Below are 23,309 nucleotides of genomic sequence, written 5' to 3' on the forward strand. Positions count from 1 at the left end.
AACAAACAAACAAAGCAAGTGAACCATAAAACTATTAAGATAACTAAGATTTTTTTAAAGTTTAAGAAGTCAAGATACACAGTTCTAACATCCTTATATACATTTCTGATAGTGAGTATCCATTTCTAACGTACTTGTGGTTGCTGGACCACTGAGGTCCTGCAGACAGTCACCTCTCTTCCCAACAGTTTCAAATCTCAGAAACAGGACATAATCTTGAACCAGTGATGCATCATTCACTTCAAAGTCTCTTTCAAGTTTTCTGTAAAGAGTCACAGTCTCAAATTAAAAGATGAAAAAAAAAAATAAAATAAACCTCCAAACCCAACCCACAGAAAATCAAGACCTATTTTTAACATCCAGTCTGGCTTCTTTGTTGTCAGTAACAGCTTGAAAAAATTATCTTTATACTGCCTTTCAGAAAATGCAAATAATAATAAATTTAGCTCATCAATATTTGTGTGCTTATGATACTGGTAATTTGGTATCTTTTCAAGTCTACAACAGTTTTCTAAACTGGTATCACATGCATAATACCTACCTGTATTGAATTTAAGTAAGGGAAAATGGCAAGAGTGCATTTCCTTTTTCTTTTCCTTATTCAAGAGGAAATGTTTCTTTATATTTAGTTTTGGCTTGTGTTTTGGGTTTTTTTTTGTTTTGTTTTGTTTTTTGTTTTTTTATAAGATAACAGCTCTCCAAAATGTTTCATTCTCTTGATGCTTAATATGTAGCAAAATCTAATAAAATTTTTATTCTTACAAAACCATCTTAACCAATTCTTGGTCCAAATACTCCCTTAGGGTATTACAAAATATAAACTCATAGAAATACTTCAGGCTTTGGTTTCTTATTTGCAGAATCACAACAAGAAACTTCTTTTAACACACATAAATACATAAAAAGTTACTCAAATATTTTGCAGACATACTAACTCAAAATTTTCTCTAGCACAGCTCTTTCAAAACAGTGTAGACCAACCAACTTGTGTGCACTGTGCATTTAACTGGTATCACTCACTCACTCTAGACTAAAGCAGAGTGTTATCAAAGATTTCTCATAAGGCTGCAAAGTTCCTTGGTTGGGAACACACAAGATCACATTGGAAACATCTACATCTTTAGTTTTCACGCTTAAGTCATGTAAAACAGCATCTGTACTCCCGTGAAGATCTGTCGCCTAAAAAAAAAAAATCAAAATATAGACTAATTCAGCTTGTTCTGCTTTCCCTTTTATGTTTTTTTTTCCTACACATACATTTTCACATATAACAAATAGAAAGACATAACATAGGCAATAGCAGTCACACACATAGTTACACAGCACATGGCTAATTAACCAATTTTTAAATCAATTTCACGTCAATGTCTTGAATTGTCTTTTTTTTAAACATGATTCTCAGATTATTTCACTATCTGAGAAAAACAAGTGAAATCACAGATTACTATCTTAGAACTCATACTGTATTTTGATAACTCCTAGTAACTAATAATAGAAAAACTCAATTCTAGGGTTAAATTGAAATTAAAAACCTGTTGGTTGGACAGACATTTCAGAAAGCCTATTGACCGGGAAAAAGTACGACATAGTAAACAATAATAGAAGATGAATGTTGAGAAATAAAAAACACAAAAGCAGAAATGAAAACAAGTTTTTGATTAAAATAAAAACTAGAGTTTCTTACTATCTCTCCTCCAATTGCACTGTCTTCCAGTACTGCAACCCAATCCACACACTCAGGGCCTTCATTGTATAAATGTATTTGTTCTGTCTTTGAAGTTCCAAAATAAAGAGGTCCAAAGTTAATGCACTTCAGTACTTTTCCACAATTTACTCCAAGAACTTTAAGGAATTGTTCAACCACAACACCTTTGATCCAAACTTCAGTGCAGCCACGACTTTCCAGCTCCACTCTGCCAGTAAGAGCAGAAAGCAGCAACAGATAATGTAGAGAAGAGGTAGAAATAATCAGTTTGCTTAGTTTGTTTTGTATCAGAATCTCTGCCAAAAACAAAAAATGACCCAGTCCAAGCATTCAAATCACTGGCTTTCCATAGATAAACTAAGTAGGAGAGCAGGGCAAGTGAGCATGTCCTTGACAATGCCCTACAGGAATATCACCAATCAAGAAAAATCACACATGACATGCTGGAGTTTCAGGTTTGATTTGGTTTTCTGACTTTTTTAAATGTTGGAAACTACAGGAGTAACAACTGCAAAGAATCAGGAGGTGTCCACTGACAACATACACTGCTCTTATCCCTCAGAGTCTTTGTATCTAAATACCAATTTTAGCATATAATACCTAATTTTCTTGTAGGGAACAGGAGCTAGAAGTTAATCTGAAGAAGCAAGAACAAACTGCAGCTATTCTTGCCTGGAAGCTTGATCTTGATGACTCCAAAAATCACCAAAACATCCAACAAATCAACCACTACCTAGTCCCACACTGCCCAGAGAGGTTGTGGACTCCCCACCACTGCAAGTGCTCAAGGACAGACTAGATGGGGCTGTGAGCAACCTGATCTGGTGGAAAATCCCTGTCCATGGCAGAGGGGTTGGAAACAGGATTTTAAAGTCCCTTCCAAGCCAAACAATGCTGAGATTCTAGGATTCTATAAGATATGTTTTTAAAAGCAATTTACTCCAGTGTTGCAAATACATTCCCTCCAGTGAAAATAAGATAATCCAAAGAACACCAAAGAGTTTCTAAGACTTTTAACAGAGTTAAAAGAAAACATGCACTTACTGAAGGTAAGAAAATTAAGGAACACAGGATGTGCAGGAAGGTAAAAGATACAAAAGCTCCTGGTTATTTTTATTCTGAGAAATGTGCAAACATCCCAGATCATTACAAATAAAATATTTTTATTTACACAGCCAGGTATACAATTTATGCATCACTTTTCTGTGGAAATAACAATCAAATTAATAAAACTAAATATTAAAGACAGCAACTGACAGGAACTTAAGTTTTTAAAAAAACATTTATAGTAAAGATAAGAATTAATAACGGACAAAAATAGAATTTATAGAGCTGTATTTCTTCAGTCATACACTCACTTCATCATTTCTTTGATGACTCCGGGTACATCTGTGCAGATATCCACTTTAATTTTCCTTACAGATTTTGGCTTTACAACTCCTCTGGCAGGTTTAATATTAAGCAGGACAACCCCATCATATAATATTCTAAATACACCTACAAAAACCCAGAGCAATCAACAGAATGCTATACAATATAAAGCTGTATATTTATATGTTTCTATTACACAACACATAATGCAAATGTTCACAAGCAATGTATCTTTCTATAAAAACAGGAAATATAAACAATCTTTTTACAAGCTATTTCTAAACATCATAATTTCCAGGATTTCTTTAATTATTACACCCACATGTCCAATTCCATTTTGGAAGCTGTGATTGTAACAGGAAGGGTACTCCTATTCCAAACAAAAGTGATTGTATCATGAAGTAGCTGTAAATAACATCTGCAAGTTATACAAAGCTCTAAGAGTCTACAGTAGCCCAAAAGTTTAGTGCATACTGCAGGGTAACAACAGTTCCTATGATTTGGTCCATACCCAACACAGGTTACTGCAGAAGAGAACAGTATATATTTGTAGGTTATACAATTTTTTTTAAAATATGAAAAAGCAAGTATTTAACCAACAATATTAATTATCTGACATTATATAATACAAACAAAGAAATTGTTTCAAATGTACAAAAAAAATGCACTCTTTGATTTAATATAAAAGATAATCTCTGATATGAGATCAGAAGCAGGAACAAAGGACTCCTCTAGTGCATGGAATGACAAATGAAATGCAATCCTTGAGTCTCAGGCCAGCACAGAGCACTTCCTGCTCACAGAGTTTACGTGCTGCCTGGTACTGTGACCTGCTGTGTTATGATTTACAGAGCTACAGAAACACAGATTCAGCTGCTCTTCCCTTGTCTGTCCCAAGACATCCTTTACTAACCATCACCTTCTTTCTAATTTTCACCCCATCCTATAAGACTCCACCATGCAGCCTGCATGTACCATGCAACAGAATTCATAACTGGAAACAGTTCCCTACATAATATGAAAAAATAATTATCATACAACTTAGTTGTGGAAGTCTATGTATATATATACACTGTAGCTTATGTCATTTTCTTACAAAATCATAATTGCTCAAAGTATTAAGTTAGCCTATATGAGAAATACCTGATTATATAAACAACATACTACATCTTTAAGATTAACTGCTAGCAAAACATCCACAATTATTTCTACTTCTACTTCATGGAAAAAAAATTAAAATAGTTGCTTCTGAAAAGCAAATATTTACTTCTGAAAAGACTCTTCTTCATCTAGACAGAAATTAGTTTGGTTTTTTTTTTTTTTTAATATCGCAACTCCGTGTTTCTGTAATCATGTATTTTCTCTTGTTAAAATATCTCATATGAAAATCTAGGAGAGAAATTTTTCCACAACTTTGGCCTAATGCAAAAAAAGATAGCCTTTAATGTAACAAGCAGCTGTACAAACGAGGAACAAATATAATTAACTGCCTTAAATTTGTTGTTTGAAACTCAGCATAGTTGCTACACTGCCTCTAGAGAAAGGAGTCTGCAACTCTGCCCAGTGCAAAAGGCAGTCAAACAGGTTATTTGGATCATACAAGCATTCTTAGACTCCTTTGTCCATGTTTCTTACTCTCCTTGGAATAGCTGCCAGCAGAAATTTAAGGATGTGCTTGTTGTAAAAGCTGCAGGATTTCAAAAGCTATGGCAGCAAGATAAAAGGCCTCTCATTATCTTCTAGCAACAAATACAATTCAATTCCCATCACAGGGCTTCAGCTGGGGAAGTTCAGGGCACTTGCAGCTGTTTATTCAAGAGACAGGTCTGGGGATCACAGAAGCACAAAGCAAGAGCAGACATGATTTGCTGCTCTCCATGCTGGGCACACTGAGGCAATGAGTGACTATTATTTTTACATCTTCCAAATGGGACTCCAAAGTAGAGAACTCATAAAATTTTCAATGTTCTAAAGTATTTTTTCTTTCCTAAACGGAAATATAGTATTGGCTACATAAAAAGAGGGTCATATACAACATCTGCAGCTCCAATACTCATAATCTGCATAACCCAAAATCCCAATTAATTGCTACTTGGTCACTGAAGTGTTAACTTGCATAAAATTACTTTTTTCAATAAAGTAAAATATTTCTATGATTTAATGCATACTAAATATTTACCTGAAATTGTTCCACGGTTAGAAATACTAATCTCTTTAGTAACTAGTTTATTCTTTGCAATCATTTCACCAAAATTAACCTCTGACTCTATTTCCAGATCACAGTATGGAATCAATCTGCAAAGAAAAGACAACATATTTCCCAAAACTTGAAAATACCTTTGCATTTTAAAAGAAAATTGATTAACCACTCCAGTGGAAGAGAGTTCTCCTTTTGTACCAGTTCTCCTATCAAGGTTTTGCCAATTCACTTGAGCACTACAGCAGACATGGGAGATCTAAAAGAGAGGTACTTATCTACCAGCCTGTTTAATGGCTCAGTATTCTAACTTTAAAATCATACAGCTATAAACTATACAATTAGTCAAAATTGAATGCACACATTTCTATTTCATTTTAAATACTTCATTACAGCACTTTAAGTAAAACTATCCTGAGTTAGTTGCATCACAAAATAAGACCAAATAATTCACTATAATTCATTATGAGCTGCCTGAACTAAAAGCAGAGTTTACAGTTTTGTGTTTGATACCTCTTTGTGACTTCAACAACACAGAAGTAGGTAATGACACAAGTCATGAGCTACTTCTATTATTTAAGAACCTCAGCCAGTGAGATGATATCACTGTATTGGGTATTTTTTAGCATGATCATGTCTCAGGAAACTTGCATTTTAAAATACTCCAATTTTTAATACAATGACATCTGTGTCAACTGTGTTTCAAATCATTTGGAATTTTGCATCAGCACAGCAGTCTATCTCCTCTTAGCCACAAACAGGAACATGAAGGAACTATTCCATTTCCTGATCTGTGTCACAACACGGTACAGAAGAAATAATGGAGAAGAAAAATAAATATACTTGGTCAAGCGAGATAGATCCTGCCCAAATACTCTACTGCATAAAGGGGAGGGGAGGGGGAAGGAACAGAGAAAAAAAATTAATCAAGAAATGCCACAATAGAATTTGCTTTAAAGAATTTCAATATACTTTTTAATTCTCTTTGATAATTAATTGTAATGTAAAAAATAGTTTAGTAAACTCTTGAAAGACATGATGCTAGACCAACAGGATGTGGCAAGAAAAAACAAAAAAATTAAACAGGAGTCAGATATCAAAGCTAGAATACACTCAAAAAAATTGTAAAAATTTTATTTTCCAAGTATCTAGACATTCTTATAAGAAGCTTTACTGGAAGAATGAAACAAAAGTATTTCTCCTCACAAGATGCAAATATCTCCTTTCCCAAGTGGACAGAAATAAGCATACATTCTAAATACAATGAGATTTTCTAATAGATACAGCCCTGCAAAAAGGAGGCAGTCAAGTTAAAACGTTTGGGGTTAGTGTTTTAATACATTGTGAGGTTTATTTATTTGCTTTGGTTTGCTGCTTGGGGTTTTTCCATGAAGCTGGAATTTACTGCTTTTGCATGACATAAAACACATTTTTGAAAATGCTGATTTAAAAAAAATAAATCAAAGTATACTTGTTTTTCCAAACACAAAAAAAATTATTAAAGCCTGTCAACATTTCCCCCACAAAAGACATTTAAGCATGAAGATGTGAAATACTTTAATCTATTGCAAGTCCTTTCCAGAAAGGAGTCACCAGTAGCATTATCATCTTAAGTGGCTTTACCTGCACAATACTAGTCTGATAAAAATGGTAAAAAATCCTTGAACAAGTGACATTGCTCTAAAACATGCACCATATTTTTAGAATTAAGCAAGATATGTCTCATTATCATTCAGATTTGCAACTGTTATTAACAATTACTGTAAAATCTCTATCAGTGATTCAGTATGAACAGAGGACATAAAGAGTAGTTATTGATTTGTCTAATAATACAGCATTCAAAATTATCATAACAAAGTTAGAATAAGGCAAAACTAAAAATCCAGACTCTCTATGATTTTAGAGGGATATCACCCAATGAATTTCTTACCTGTGTGCTGCTCTGCATAAAAAAGAAAAATCTTACTTTTGCAAGAAAACTGTTTTCCATGTAATTGTCAGACTAAATACAAAGGCATAACTGACATGCAGAAGTAAACTTCCCACAAGATTAAACTGCAAATACTAACAGCAGCTCATGAACTTTTGAATATCATACCCAAGCACAGGGATATGAACCACATCATCATCTATTAAAAGAGTTAGTTTATCCTGAAGATCTTCTGCACACTTAGGAGTATATTCCACAACAGCTTTAACTTGAAGTCCAGATGCAATGGGTTTCTCTGGATTTTCCACAATCAATTTAAACTACAATTAAAAAAAAAAAAAAGTGGGGGGGTTATGCATTTCTAGATTAAGAAGAATTTATATGTAGTTTTCACAAGAATACAAAAATTGATTTAAAACTTACATGAACTTAAACATGGGATTTTATAATTTTACCTCCCTGTTTACTGAAGTTCAGATGTTTTACAGAAAAAGAGAAAGAATGAATTAGCAACATTTTCTAATCTTTCCAAGAGATCTCCAGTTTTTTCTACTGTTGCAAAAAAACCTTCTGAAGGAACACAAAATTAAATCAGCTATTACTCAGTGAAGACTATTTTTAGTGCCTGAGAAAATAACAAGGATTAAGTCTCAGCACAAAGCAGCAACAATAGGGGACAGGTAAGAGTTTACATCTGATTGACATCAACAGAAAGTTTCACTGCTCACTGAAAATCTGCTTGAAAAGCCCAAGGCTACTCCAGTGTTGGGAGTCAAATGAAAGAAAAAAAATCCAGAAGAAAGGAAAGTACTCTTTCCTCTCTCAAAAAAATATACTGGATTTGTTGTCAGTAACCATCTGTTTAAATAAAACACCTCCCACACCTTTCCTTGAACAGAAGGCACAACCCACTAGCACACAGAGGGAAATCCAGCACTTCCCACATTCCTAGGAAAGCCTCAAAGTAAAGTCTAGAGCTTCTCTGGTAGTTCAGGCTCCTTAAAATTCACATTATCCCATGCACAGTGGGTTTCTGCTCTTTCTGTCCAATTTAAATAAGTTTTATTTCTTAAAGACAGTGTTCCCAGTATTCTCTAAGTTTTCTGTTCTAGTTTATGTTTTGAATATGCAAACATAATTTACTATTTGCTGTTTCTTATGCCTGGGCATCTCCTTCTATTCCTTTAGAATCCTCATAGCAGTATAAATACTCAGCTAAAGGAAATTTATGTCATGCACATCATGATTATAGGCTTGATATTTAAAGACTAGCCAGGTTTTAATTCTGAGGTGTGTAGAATCTATCTGTTCTCTACAATGAATTAAACATCCAAGCATATGCATTTTATACAAGGCAAAATAAATATTTTATAGCAGGAATATTCAATGAACCTATGGACATCTTGTTTGTGAGCTTTATTCCTTGGAAAGCATGTCTTGGTCATGCACTATGACAGCTGAAGGAAGGTTCTTTTTCAGTGCTTGCAGTCTATGCATTAAATGCACCAGAATGTATTTCAGAGGACTCACACACTTCAGAGCTTTGTAATCACAGACAGCAACACAAGGTCTGGGAATGAGAAGGGGCAACACAACAGACCTTTCTGAAACTGAGGATGTGAAGTGGAATCCTGTCCCCTAGCTGTCACCTTGGTCATCTCTCATGTATAGTGCCATAAAAATACACACACCAAAAGGCTAGAGTTAATCACAGAGGGAAACGCCACAAAACTATGATTTAGTAACCTTTTTCTAAAACTGACTCTGCCTGTCTGCTTCTGGAGCACATGAAAAATTGATAAGGCTGATGAAAAGTAACAAAACAGAATAAGCAGAGCCCTACTAAATCAAGAACTCTCAACAGTTTCCAGCTCACACCAAAAGTCATCGCTACAGTTTAGTAAGAATCAAGCTGCCACTCTTGCTCTCAAAAAGAAAGGGTCACTACTCAAATAGTGAAATTACTCAAGGTACTTCAATTGTCTGAAAATCAGATTGATGACTATCCTGAATAATTCATAGTTCAAGCTACTATGAACAAAAAACAACATCAGCTTCTGTTCAACCAAGATGCAGTTCAGTCCAACCTTTTAATCTGAATTTTGGCATAATTTACCAACAATAAGCCACTAACCACAGCAGGCTCGTGCTGGAGCCACATACATTACAGCGGCTCAACTGGTTAGAATTGTAGAGATGCATTTGCCTTTAAAAAGCCTGGCAATGCAATGACTTTTCCAGAACTTATCAGATGTTATTAATAGCAATCATACTATCTTGAGAAAAGATTGCAAATGTCTTTTCTGAGAAAGCTTAAACCTCCTCTTTTCTGAGAAAGCTCTCAGCAAGCAAGAGCCACAAGGGGATTATTCCAGCCAAAAAAAAAGTATACAATTTAGAAATGAGGTAAGGGAGCAGTCAATTCCCAGATTTGGCGTTCACAGCACAGCAGAGTGACCCATTTTTACAGAAGTTCCCTGGAGTTATGAGGAACTCGTGCACTTCTTGCCGGATGAATTCTGGAGCGCACAAAACCAGGATTTGCTGCCAACAAGAGACTCGACCACAAAACCACTAAGGCTGGAAAAGACCTCCAGCATCATCAAGTCCCAACTGTTAATGGCTGATGTAGCAAGGAGACCTGTTTATTTCTACTGAAACTATGGATTTAAGAAAGAAGGAAGCTCTCTCTAAACTGCTCTCAGCCTCGGGAGAGTTAAGAACAAGAAGCTCAGGGATCTCTTCGTTGTGTCAGTGCTCCTCTGGGCTGGAGGAGCGGCCCCAGGCAACGCAGCTGCCCGCAGAGCGGCGGTCGCGGGCACGCCCCGCGGGCTCCCTCGCGGCCGGCCCTCACCTGGGGCTGGTGCGGCGGCAGCAGCCGCAGGTGGCAGGCGCCTGCCCGCAGGTTCTGCACGGTGAGCGCGGCGCGGTAGCGGCTCCCCGGCACCGCGCTGAAGCGCAGCTCGGCCGGGGCGATGCGCACCCCGCACACGTCCCGGCACCGCTCCGCCATGGCGCCGCCGGCCGCAGCGCCCGCTTAGCAACGGACGCGGGGCGCTGATTGGCGGAAAGGCCGCGCCGAGGCCGAACCCACCAATCGGAGCAGGAGGCGCGGGCGGGCTCGGGTGAACTCGGCTGGGTTCGACCCGACCTCACCTCACCCTCACGTTCACCCTCACCCGCACGTTCACCCTCATCCTCACGCTCACCCTCACCCTCACCCTCACCCTCACCCTCACCCTCACCCTCACCCTCACCCTCACCCTCACCCTCACCCTCACCCTCACCCTCACCCTCACCCTCACCTCACCTCACCCTCACGTTCACCCTCACCCTCGCCCTCATCCTCACCCTCACCCTCACCTTACCTCACCTGGCTCGGCTGGGCTCGGAGCAGTTGACACAGGAACATGTTCAGATGGATTTTCAGTATCTCCAGACACAGGGGGACTTCCTGACCTCCCTGAGCAGCCTGTTCCACAGTGCTCTGGCACCTTCAGCATAAAGTTTTTCCTCATGTTGTGGTGCGAGTTTTTTTTGGTTTAGTTATGGCCGTTGCTCCTCGTTCTGTCACTGTGCACCACTGAAGAGTCCGTGGCCACCTTCTTGGCACCCACTCTGAGATATTGAGATATTGATTGCATAAATGAGATCTCCTCTAAGTCCTCTCTCCAAACTAACCGAACCCCGCAGTCTCTCCTCATAAGAGATGCTGCAGACCCCTCCTCACCTTTGTGGCCTCTGCTGTGCCCTCTCCAAGAGCTCCTTGTGCCGAGGAGCCCAGAACTGGACACTGCAGATGTGTCACCAGGGCTGAGTAGAGGGAGAGGATCCCCTCCCTCGATGTGCGGGCCACACTCTTCCCAGGATGGGATTTACCACCAAAGAGACCCCTGAGCCAGTGCCCACCTTGGGGCTCAGGCTCGGGGCTGAAATGCTCATCCCCTCTGTCACCCCAGGTGTTTCCTGCCATGGGTCCCGCTCCAACAGCAGCCTGAGACACTGATGGGTGATACAGACATGAGTTTCTTAAAGTAAAGACGGAGTGCACTGAGATAAAAACAGCCTGATCATTCTTCTGGGCCTCCACGTGAATCACAGGCACAGCCTCCACAGAAGTAAAGCAGGCATCAACAATGCTGAGTGCTGGTGGGAGCTCAGTTCTGCAGTGCCAGCGACCGCACCAATAATTCATGGCTCGCTTTTACTGAGTGGTGGAAGATGTGTTCCTGCTCTGATCCTTCCTGTGATCTAATTGAAGTGGTAAAATGAGGTTCCAGCACTTAGACTTGGAGTGTTATGGGCCACTCCCAAAATTTGCCATAAACCAGCCACCTTGTTCTTACCTTCATGCCTAAAGGAGGGAGAACAGCACACACAGCAGGTTCACAGAACCTCAGACATCAGTTCTGATTAACTCAGAATGCTTTCCCTTGGATTACTTCATCTCTTGAAAGTGCATAAGGACTGAAATTATTTATGTTTTAAAATTCAGATATGAGGAGTTGCAAATATGGTTTGCACAGATAAGAACTATAAAGTACAGAAAGAAAAAAACCTTATTTTTAATAGGTCAAGAAAGCTAGAGTGAAAGAAGAGAGTGAAAAGCCTTTGTTTCTGTTGCTGGGGAAGGATGCTAATGGGTCTTTTTGTCCCTCTTAAAAGGTTCAAATTATAGCTACCCATCTGTAGATCATTAAAGAATGCGCTAGAATGTGGCAATGCAAGCACTAAGAACAAAAGCATCTGGAGGGCTTTCTTTGGGAAGACTTCTTGAATCTATTTTATGGTATCATGTTTGTACTTAAAAAAAGTAAAAAAATAAAATACAAGATTACCTTATCAAAGAGTTAAATTCCTTCTTCTTTTTCAATACAAAGTAGAGAACACTCTTACATAGTTTCTCCGGTCCTTTGGTGCTAATTCTTTCAAGACAATTGATTTCTAAGATTTCTGTCTCTGCTGCTTGCTCCATTCCTCACTGACAAAGTTACCACTCCACAGGAGAATTAGTATCAAAGAACACTGATCTATTTTCCCTTGATTTGACATATGTCCATACAAAATTTTTATCAATTTAACTAAGATATTTTAAAACAAATTTAAACTGAGATTTAGCTTGTGCATAGAGCATTAAAAGTATCCTTAACTCTCTGAAATACTTTGGCTAGGCTCTCTTCCTCTTCTGCAGACTATTATATCCAAATGCTTATTATTGCTACTACTACAATAGCTCATTATGCAACACCATTAGATAATGGACTCTTCTCCTTCCTTTTATCAGCTTAGTCTGGTTTTATGAGAGTTTTTTTCTTGGTAAGCTAATAATCATTCCCAAAGTCAAGACTATTGTAAAGGAACAGGTGTACTCTGTTGAATCCTTTGATGATAAAGGATGACAGAATCCTTTGTACCTGATGTTAGGGTATAGATTATGTATTGTCATTCTCTTTATCATCTGATCACATTAAGGGTGATTTTAGTTCCACTGAAATTTACAGTAATGAAATTTTACAGTACAGAAATTGTGCAGTAATCTGTACAATTCACATTGCATTCACCTCAGCAGTATCAGATGATGAATAAAAAAGCTTCACAGCAAACTTCTCACTATTGTATTATAGTCATCAGAGAGAAGAATACAATCTTATATAAAGCCCCACCACACCTCATATCAGGATCACTTCCAGTTTCTCTAAGCCAAATTTTCAGATCTGAAAGATCCTTGACTATCCACTGATCTGACTATACTCCCAGTTTTCAGGCAGACAACTGGAATATCATCATTAGGTTTTTCCATTTAATAAAAAAGGTGAATATGTTCAACATTAAATAGGTCCTAGCTTATTTAGATCAATCCTGGGGCCATGGCCAGTGTAAAACAAGATGCAGAATCAGAAAGCCATCTCCAGTCTGTTTTCTCCAGCTGCGCAGGGGAAAACTTTATTAGAAAATATGTAAAAAGTTAGTAAAAGCAAGATCTGAGACATTGGTCCTACCTGTCCATATTCTAAACATAGTTCAAAGATGCCTGGAGAGCATGTGAGTCTTCTATTAGATCAGAAGTATTTCTCATTTATCCAGGAATCTCTAAAAGCACAGGGAAATTCCTTCACAAAGTATTCTGAAGGATAAAATGGGGGAAGTTAAACTGATCATAAGGGTGGTTTATTTGACAGTAATTCAGCAACAAGAAATGACAGTGATATGTGAAAGGATTGAATTAATTTGAAGAAACTGCCCTTCCTTGCTGGAATCTGAATCCAGATTTGAACTGTGAATGTTGACCTATTTATTCTACTTTGGGAGGAATAAATATTTTTAGAATATATAAGAAGGAAATGCAACCACTTGCTGGTTAAACAAACAAAGGGTGTATACTTTTATATCAGCTTTTAGGAAGCAGAAAGAGATAAAGTCCAAATAATGAGGACTACTAAGATATTCCTTTGCATTTAATCTTGCAAATTGCTCTGTTTAATGGAAAGCGAGGATGTTCAAAATGACAGATTAGAGCTCTAATTCTCTCTAAAGGTCTCTTCACTCAGCAAAGCATTTTGTGAAATGCAGAACTAATGAAGATTTTATTGGGTCTTTTTTGCTGAATGAAACCATCAGTCTTCACAAAACATGTAAGAATTGCCAATCTCTGAGGTGTCCCTCTATCTCAGACGGGGCTGAAAGGAGCGTGACCAGAATTGTTAAAAAAAGTGAGAGGCAGAGAGGTTCTTAGTTAAACAAGGCAATCACAAATGCCTTCCCTTTTTAGAGTGATTCTGTAGGAATTGGTGGAGGAGAAACCTGGATTATAAATACAGACACTATTATTTGACAATATAATTTAGGGCCCCCCAAGTCACACACCAAGTTATTATATTTGTCATGGAGTGGAATCAGAGTGGTTTCATCAGCACAGTCAGTCGGTTTAGCTAAACAGGAGGTCAGCCACAGTACAGCTGGAACATGACAATACTGATCTGGGGATCAAGGCTGCTCCCAGCACTCAGTGCTGAGCTGAACATTTTGATCTTATGAGCTCACAGCAGTTAATCCAAAGATTTCGGCACCAAAGTACAAATGCGCCCTTTGTTTCCTGCAGTCTGCAACACTGGAAGTGCTTCCTGCATCTGGCATCATTTTTAGTCACAATTTGTGGAAACATCCTTGTTCATGAAAAATTTAACAACTCTAAAAGCATCCATATCCACTCCCAGATTTCATGTATTAGACAGATACAAAAATTGCAGGGTAGAAAGCAAAACCCTTAAATCATACTGAGAAACGTGATGAACATCTTTTTGTGCTGGGCAGATCATCTCTGAACAAAATAGAACAAAACTGTGGAGAAACTGCATAAATGTAGATAATAGGAAATTCAGGTAAATGATGGTTCTGGAAATCTCATATGCACCTTAGTGCTTCTTTAGCAGCTGTCTGTTGTTTTCAAATACTCTCATAAAATCTCAATATTTACCATGCTGAACTAGAACAGTAGACTTTCCAGGTATCAAGATGTCAACAGCTATTGGCATCAATGAATCAATATTAAATATCAGCCATACACAACTAAGATGTGATTTTCTATAGTTCTTCATGGTGAGATTCATCTCACACACTTCACTGATTGAAAATCAATGTCCACTCTAAACTTCCAATATGGTTAGGAGTGAGATAAATACCTCCAAAGGATGATCATTCTCCTTCCCCTACACAGGTATTTGAAATAGAGTTCCATATATCACATTGTCTTTGTGTGGGTCTCTGGGTATGTAGGTACTTACGAAATATCAAGAATCTTTTTCTTAGGCAGAAATTATAAGATTATTGAAAAGCATGTTAATTTATTAGTATTTTTTTCCATAAATTACTGCCTAATCATTGTGTGGTAGAATTTTATGTAGTTTTATTTTACATATCTCTTATACAGTTTATATGAAATTTATCTGACTTCCTTAGAATCCAAGTGCTTAACAAGATAAATTAAATTTGCATTCTGACCATCTAGAGTATTGGATCACTCCCTGCTTTTCAGATTTTTAGGTAGTCGTCCATCTGAGCTGCTTGACATTTTTACCTCCTTGATTTCAATTAGAATTGGAAACCATTACCAAAGAGATGTATCTATTTACTCTAAATGCTATCAGGCCGTAGTTCAGTACACCCTCTCCACTACCCTCTTTCAGTTTAAAGCCACCAAAAAGTCCCTCTCCAGCCTTCTTGTAGCTGGCTGCTCTGTATCAATCCACTTTGCCTCAAACCCTATCTCTGGTCCTGATGAATGTCATCAGAGCTTCTTGCATTACAGTGGGAAAGCTCATCTGTCTTCATAAGTTCCAGATGAAAGGATATTACCTAATTTAGCTGGGCCCTTATCCAATGGTGGCCTCAAAGATCAATAGAGAAGTTTCAGAATTGCATTAAATGGTAATTAGGATAGAACTTATCTTGCAGAGTATAGAACATACAGACTCTGGGGAATTTATGCTACTCAGTGGGTTAACGATGTATTGTGTCAACATGTGCCTTCTCTTATGAAATTTACACTATTTTTTTCAGATTACTATTTTATAATATTTTGTCTCACACTAGGAATAAATATGGGCATTCTATTGACCTTCACTATTTCATTCACCATTTACTAGATCTCCTTCCTAATATTTCTTGCTTAACTAAGTCCTGTGTTAATATATTTTTTTCACTTGAAAATTTCTCCATGCTGTTTTCCCTTTTCTAGTCCCCTGATATTTTCAAATTATGCAGTCCACCTGTAAATCTACCTATAGATACATCTCCTAATGCAGTTTACTGTCCTGTCTGTATTGATGTTTTGTATAATGCAGACATTAAATTGATTTCTCCTCACTGACACACATTTTTCTTTCTGACTGGTCATATCAACATAACACAGGTCTTCATTTCCTCCTGTCATCATACAGTGCTCTCACCTTATCTACGTTTCACCTGCCATCATGTGGCCTAATTTGTCAGCTACAGATACAGCATGTCTTTTCATTATGGTACTATGAGATATGTCTGAATTTAGGCTATGTACAATGGGCTTTTTGCCCTTTTTAATATTTCTAGCCATAGTGAAAAATATTTCATGTACTTGGGAAAAAAAAAGGCGGGTTTGAAGGTAAGACCCTTACTGAGACTCAATAGCTGACGTAATTTTTTAGCTTGGCAATGAACTTTCTTTTGGCAATTTCATTAGGCACCTATATAGTATACAACTAAATTATATCCATCAGTGCTGTAAGACAAGAACAGAAAATAGAAATGCATAATAAAAGCAATTTTCCAGTGGGAATAGGGATCACCAGTATTTGAAAGCTATTCTCACAGAGCTATTAGTTTGGGAAACTATTGAGAGCTGAATCTCATTTCTTCAGTACTTATTACTTTCTATTAACTGAAGAGGAATCCACATTCCTGAAATTACAATTACTAGCCCATGTTCTCATGGGGTACTTTGAATTACCAGATGTCTGCTGGAAATAGAGTACAGCAGAGAAAAAATATCTAGGAGGTTCCTGGACAGTCTGGAGGGTAACTGCCAGATGCAGCTGGTGAAGGAGCCAGCAAAGTAAAGTGACCACTCGATCTGTTGTTTATGGGCAGAGAGGGACAGGTGGGTGATGTGGTGGTCAGAGACAGTCTTGGGCACAGCCATCTGAAAATCATATTCACTCATGCAGAAGGAAGGGGGTCAGCAAAACTGTGCCTTGATATCCATAGGGTAGACATTGCCCTCTTAAGGAGCATGCTGGAGTGCCTGGGCACAAATTCCTGAGTTGGGGGAAGACTGTATTTTCTTCAAGAGGGAAATCTTTAAGGCACATGAGCAGGCTGACCCCATGTGCGAGTTTGGTGGACAAAGAGACTCTCAGCTGAGTCCATCATCCAGAGGGATGGTGATGCACTGGGGATCTGTCTGCACGACTTAGTTCTCCCTTGTCTTCCCTTGCAGGCCTCCAGTACTGAGAACAGCTGTGCCCTGAGCTGCACACATGAAGTAAGTTCCTGTATTTATGGCAGTGCTCTTCTTCCCTCTGTTGCCAAAGGAGTGGTCAGACATAGCACAGCAGAATTCTATTATCTCCGTATTTTTATATTTTTGACCAAACTCTGAAAATAAATTCATCTGCCTAATGCCATTATTTGTTGAGGAAATATAATATCATTGTAATGTTGATTTTAAATTCCTTGTATTTCTTATATAGCTGCATATATTTCACAGTGGCATAATTTAATTCAAATTTGTCTTTCAGCAACCACTGGAACATTTCCCCATGAGTTCTTACCCACAGGGCTATAAGCCATCTTACAAAGTTTTTCAAGTTTCTAGCCAAGGACATGATTCGTTTTAGTGACATCATGAAGGCAGCACTCCTCCATCCTCCTTTATAGCTTCAGGGGTCCAGCTAACCACAATATTTAATACCTCTCGTGCTACATCTTGCCAGGGATTATGAAGCATTTCCTGGCAGTGGCCAAGTTGGGGTTTCATAGTCGTTAGTGACTTTTTATAACATTTAAGATGAAAAAGGTCCTGTGATCATCTAATCAGACTTTCAGCAATATAAATACCTTGTGATTTACCAAGATCTAATTGCTTTTTTAATTCCCCAGCTGGAGTTGTACTAAAACTTATCCTTTAGATATCTTGGTATAAAGATCTTCAGTTCTGATGTACTCGTATTCTTTGATTGGCTCCAATTGCTAATTATCCTTCTCTTTATTCTCTGTACTGTCATGGATCTGCATCCATCATCTATGGATGCACTCACTATGTCTCCAAATCCAACATCTGTGGCTGAAAATAAAGATTCTTTCACATCTGCAGAAGTAATCAAGGACACCAGGAGAAGTTTTATTGACACTTTGGATAGCAGACTGTTGTTCTGGCATTTAAAATACATTACTGCCATTACAGAAATTTCTGATTAGCCTCATCTTAGTTATATTCAGTCACCATTTAAAGAAGCATAAAAATAGTATATTAACATGTAGATAAAAATTTACAAATACCTATTCCAGACATGAAGAACAGAAAAAAAAATCTTAAAATATAAAAGGATAGAAATTTAAGGTCTTTGTTGTTTCTGAAGCACTTAAATGTTATGGATAGATGAAAGATAAATGAATATAAATGTGAATATGTATGTGAATAATATAATGAATAAGTAGAAAAAAGGAACAAGAGTATCTGTATACATAACATTTTTTCCCCACTCTCACACTGCAAAGATCACAAATGAAGCGCTGTTCAGGCTGGTTTCAAGTGAGCATATTAATGAAGTTTGCTAGAAGTTTGGCACATAGTTCTTCACATCTGAAGGAAGCCTCAAGATTGTGAAACAGCTAGAAAACATTTCACACGTTGCTAGAACAAAATAACTAGTGAATAAATTTTTCCAGATCTCTATGTATGTTTTTTTAATGGTGAAAAAAATTAAGGATGGTGGTGGCCAAAACTTTGCTGGCCATTGACAATTCATAGTTGTTTGGGAGCAAACCTTTTACAGCAAAAGTTGTTAGTGCTGGAGGCAGCAGAGCATCCTGAACCAGGGCTCTGGCTGCTCCAGGGACACCTGAGAGGCAGCAGGAGAAAGGACACAAGGAAAAAGGCACAGATAGACAGTCAGGTACTGATCTTGTATGCTGAGCCTCTGCTTGTAGGTCCTAAACAGATTTTAGTGGGACCCCAACTCAAGCAAATAAAATGTAAAACAATAAATAGGGAAAAATTGCAGAAATGTTGCCACATTCAGCTAAAAGAGGCTGAGGAATACAATCTAGAACTATAGATTTTCTTCTCTGTTGAAAATATTTAGGGGCTGTACACAGCATTTATTCTCTGAATAAGGGTAATTTTCTATAGCTGCTCTATGCCCTTGCTCTCTGTGAGTCACTTTTAGGAGGGGAGATCAAGAACATGGTTTGACAACAAGCTGCTGAAGACAGCAGTTCTTTCATGTCAGCTATATCCTGTTTGATCAGTAGATCTGACTAACCCATCATGATCATTTAGTGACACTAAAGGATTTCCAGTGAGTTAAAAAAACACAGGGCAACCTCTTTCCCATCTAGATTCTAAGAGGGAGTCCTAGAATTGGCATTATTTCTTTAAAAACATGAGTTTGTATTTTAAAACTGCAGTAATAAACACAACCCATACTTCAAAAGGCTCTTTTGTAACTCCCTAGAAAGGGAATGTTGCAAACAAAAGGCAAACAAAGAACCCTCAGATATCTCAACTTACTCTTCTACAAATGAGGAAAACAATTTCAGAAAGGCATGGACTTACATGAAACAAATTTAAAAGTCTGTACTTTTCAGGCCATCCTGTCATTACGTACACAGGAATCAGGAGCTGCAGCACACACTGAGCTTTCACAAATACGAAAGCTCAGAGAACAATTATTCTTTCTTCTGTTTGTCCTTACTCTTTATTCTTGTTACCTAACAAAATTTATTATTTGATTCTCAACATGACCATTTGAAAATTGTCTTTGTTAGTCATGGCCCTCTCTTATCTAGGACCCTCTTATCTCTCTTTGACCAACTCTCTCCTTTTATATCTCTCTGAGTCACTTTTTTAATTTACCTTTTTCAAGCTGACTTTCTTTCTGCCTAAGTTACTCTGTATCTTGTTTCTTCTTTTAGATTTTTTCTTGATTTAGTATTTGTCTGGTTTGCTGTTCTGTGTTCACCTATTATCATTCTTTCTGATTGTCATTATTTTACCACTTTTCTTTTTCATTTGGTGATTTATTTCATGTTCTAGCCTGCCCTGCGAAACTTTCTTTTTATTCATTCATTTCCCATTTATTTTAAATCTTTTCTTCTCTTTCCCCTCCATGACTCAGCCTGTGTCTCCCATACTTTGTGCTGTTACTGTATTTGTAGCTATTTTTCATTTGTTCAGCATCAACTACTGGAACTTTCAAAGGGCATGAATACACAGAGGCAGTTTCTGTGCTGATTGAGATGATGTCAGCAAGATGTCAGCAATGTAGCTTCTGAAAGCACATTTAATTTCACTGACTTGCTAGTAATTAGGAATCACAAAACAAATTGTTCTGTTGTATCTGGAAGATACAACTCTTGTAATGTGTCTCCTGCACTTTGTTTCAACTGTATTCCACTTAGATCCTGCAATTATATGGAAAATGTTGCAGTTTTTCCAAACAAACACACTGCGTGATCCTGCAAGAAGCAATTTAATGGCAACCAGCAATCATGAAATCACCACTTTAAATTAATTAATAAGTCAATATCGCTGCAGTTTGCAAAGCAATCCTTTTTACTTTCAGTTTTGAAAATATCTTTCATGCTTTAAGTAAATACTGGTTAATTTTAAAGTATTGCAAGAATAACTATTGTGTGACTTTTAGAGTAATTCAGCTTTAATCTCAAGGGTCAGAGAACCAAGAATATTAACTCTCCATTGTTTCTCTCTATTGCAAGTATCATTTAATAAAGGATAGATGTCCTCTTTTTCTGTTATACTCAACCTCTTCAATCTTAGTAGGTTTTTTTCCAGCTCTGAGTTCAGCTTTCCACACTATATATGTGAGACAGAACCATGTTTAATGGCAACTCAGGCTTAAATACATAAGCCTTAGTAGTAGGAAATTAAAAGAAATATTCAGTCCCAGAATTTCATGAAAGGATCACAGCCATTGGTCTGATTTATAAGATAATTGAATTTCACTTTCAAATCCAATTTCCCATGTAATAATTTTGCTACAGTTCATTCATAGATTGTTGCCTTTGGAGCCTTTAGTCTGATTTCCCTTCTAGCACAGGCTATTGAACTTTACATGGCACTTTTGTAGAGGCCAGTAACTCCTAAAGACAATTTCTTTCCTGATTTCCAAGAGATAGTCTTAGTTTTATAAAATCCACTGATTTTATAATATTAGCAGTGGAAACCACAACCTTTTTGGACTTTTTTTTGTTGTTGTTTATCAGCCTTGCTTTTGAAAAGCAACAAAATAAAAAATGTGTCAATATGTATTTTGAACATTTTAGGCTTTAATAACTAAGCCCAGATTATTGTTTTGCCTTGTTCCACTGAGAAGCCTTTATTATTTATTATATTTTTAATTTAAAAGTGTTTATAACCTCTTATAAATTTGCCTTCTATTTAATAAGTTTAAAAATTCCAACTTTTTCAGCATCTTAGGATGCATTGGGCTATTGGATGGGCAATTTCTGATGAACAGCATTTATTTAAAACTGTCCACAAGTTAACAATCAGATTGTAAAGTTCTGCCAAGTGTTGCCTGTCTTTATTCACTGCTCAACTCAGCGATTTAATGCACAAGGGCTTCTGGACATGCTCTTCATATCCTTTGTGTTGCTCTAAGGTAAGACAATCTCTCATTGTCTCCAGGCAAACAGACAGGTGTCTCAGTGGTTAATATGTTCCTGAAAAATGTGAGAGTAGCAAAGCAAAATATCTGGCCTTCATCTCACATAGGTCAAGAATATATAACACATATAAATATATAAATATGTATATGTGTGTGTGCGTGTGTGTTTGTGTGTGCGTATCTAATTTGAGGGCACCATTATACAATCTTAAGAGTTTGTATAAATATGCAGAGAGCTCTTTTGAGGGTAGCAAAAATTGAGGGAACTACAGTACTGAAGGAGTGGTTTTTAGGGGCCTTGATACATTAACTATGCAACAAAAATATCTGCAGCATTAAAACATTTTCCTTAACCTTGGAGTAATTGTTGCCATTCTTCTCTTTCCCCCTCCTTTCTTTCAGTCATATTTTTTAAAGTGTTATCACAGCTGCATGCCTGAGGAATTTTATGTAGAGAGGTGAAATCATATCCATATTCCCTGCTCACAGTTCTGGGGTTTATGTACCATAAACCCTTTATTATAGCACTTCAAACAGAGAGACCACGCTACCTCTCTACTAAACCTCTCACTGTTTCCCAGGAGACAGCCTCTGTCCTCCTCAGTACAATCTTATTCCTTGCCCTATGTCCTCCCAGCAGTTCATGGTAAAGTCAAATGTTGCTTCAGGGAGCTCAACTTTCTCCCTTGTAATCCAGAACACTCTGTTTGGCTAACTTGTTTTTCACATCTTTTGTATCAAATTAAATTAACCACAACTTTGCACCATTCACAAGGGCTGACACCATTGATTTTATTTTTCACTTATTTCTGCCAATCGATTGAAAATTATGAAGAACACAGAGCTGATGAAAATGAAGCTGATTTGGAGTAATCACTACAGAACCTTCCTAAAAATGTCATAATCAGTAATAATTCCCCGCTGAGAAGTACTCTTTCAGTCCTGTGAGCCAGTTCTTAATCCATTTAAGATGTATTTTATTGATATTGCATAGTCCTAATTTTCTTATCAACATGTCATTTATAATAAATCAAATGCTTTACAGAAGTCCATTATGTACTTACTTCTATCAACTATAATTGTAAGAAAGAAATTAAATATATTTGACAAAGCCTATTTTTCATACATTTACCAAGCTTAATTATAAATCCTCCTCTTTGTGTCAACGGAATCTTTATAATTTCCCAGGATTTTGCCAAGAACTGATGTTATCTAACAAGCCTCCTATTACCTTCTCTTCCCCTTGAACATTTTGAATACTCATAAAATATGATTATGTTATTGGTCTTCAGAATCACTCACATGCAAATACTTATTCAAACCTGACATTTTCAGGAGGTAATCTGAAAACTTATTACTTTTAGGACTCCTGGTGTCAGGATTGCCTATGTGAAATATTCTTCTGCTCATGTGTTCATTTAACATCCACATTTGCTACTAATAGAGTGATTCATCACACCTAAATGTGTCTAAAATTAGCTGAATTACCTGGGGTTCCCACAATAAAGAAAGAAAAATAAGATTTCCATACAGCTATTTGATTCCAATTATCCTGAAGAGAATCAAATAAATTTAAATATGTATCAGTTACATGGCTGTAAATACACAGGTCTTAATAGCACTAGACTAAAATAGACACTTAAATTATTGCATGCAGTTCCACATGAAGGGAATTTTCAGGAACTCTAAAATGGAAATGTGTTTGTGACCAAAAAAACACTG

The 23,309-nt window shown here is 37.2% G+C and overlaps 1 protein-coding gene across 5 annotated transcripts in view; it reads right to left on the reverse strand.

Moving 5' to 3' along the window:
• The window catches only part of CFAP47 (cilia and flagella associated protein 47), a 274,676-nt gene extending 264,437 nt beyond the window's left edge, over window positions 1-10,239 (reverse strand). For all 5 annotated transcript variants that reach the window (XR_014956844.1, XR_014956846.1, XM_085585616.1 and 2 more), the window contains exons 1-7: window positions 10,058-10,239; window positions 7,372-7,523; window positions 5,256-5,371; window positions 3,064-3,202; window positions 1,685-1,913; window positions 1,025-1,179; window positions 135-262 (exon numbers count right to left, since the gene is read on the reverse strand). Coding sequence is in view for 3 of the 5 variants with exons in the window: in XM_085585616.1 (XP_085441742.1) it covers window positions 135-262; window positions 1,025-1,179; window positions 1,685-1,913; window positions 3,064-3,202; window positions 5,256-5,371; window positions 7,372-7,523; window positions 10,058-10,216 (1,078 nt within the window). In the remaining 2 variants the exon portion in view is untranslated. The remainder of the gene's footprint in view (window positions 1-134; window positions 263-1,024; window positions 1,180-1,684; window positions 1,914-3,063; window positions 3,203-5,255; window positions 5,372-7,371; window positions 7,524-10,057) is intronic.
• Between the last annotated feature and the right edge of the window lie 13,070 nt (window positions 10,240-23,309).

This window comes from Lonchura striata, chromosome 1, assembly GCF_050655825.1.
Source record: "Lonchura striata isolate lonStrDom1 chromosome 1, ASM5065582v1, whole genome shotgun sequence".
Taxonomy (NCBI): Eukaryota; Metazoa; Chordata; class Aves; order Passeriformes; family Estrildidae; genus Lonchura; species Lonchura striata.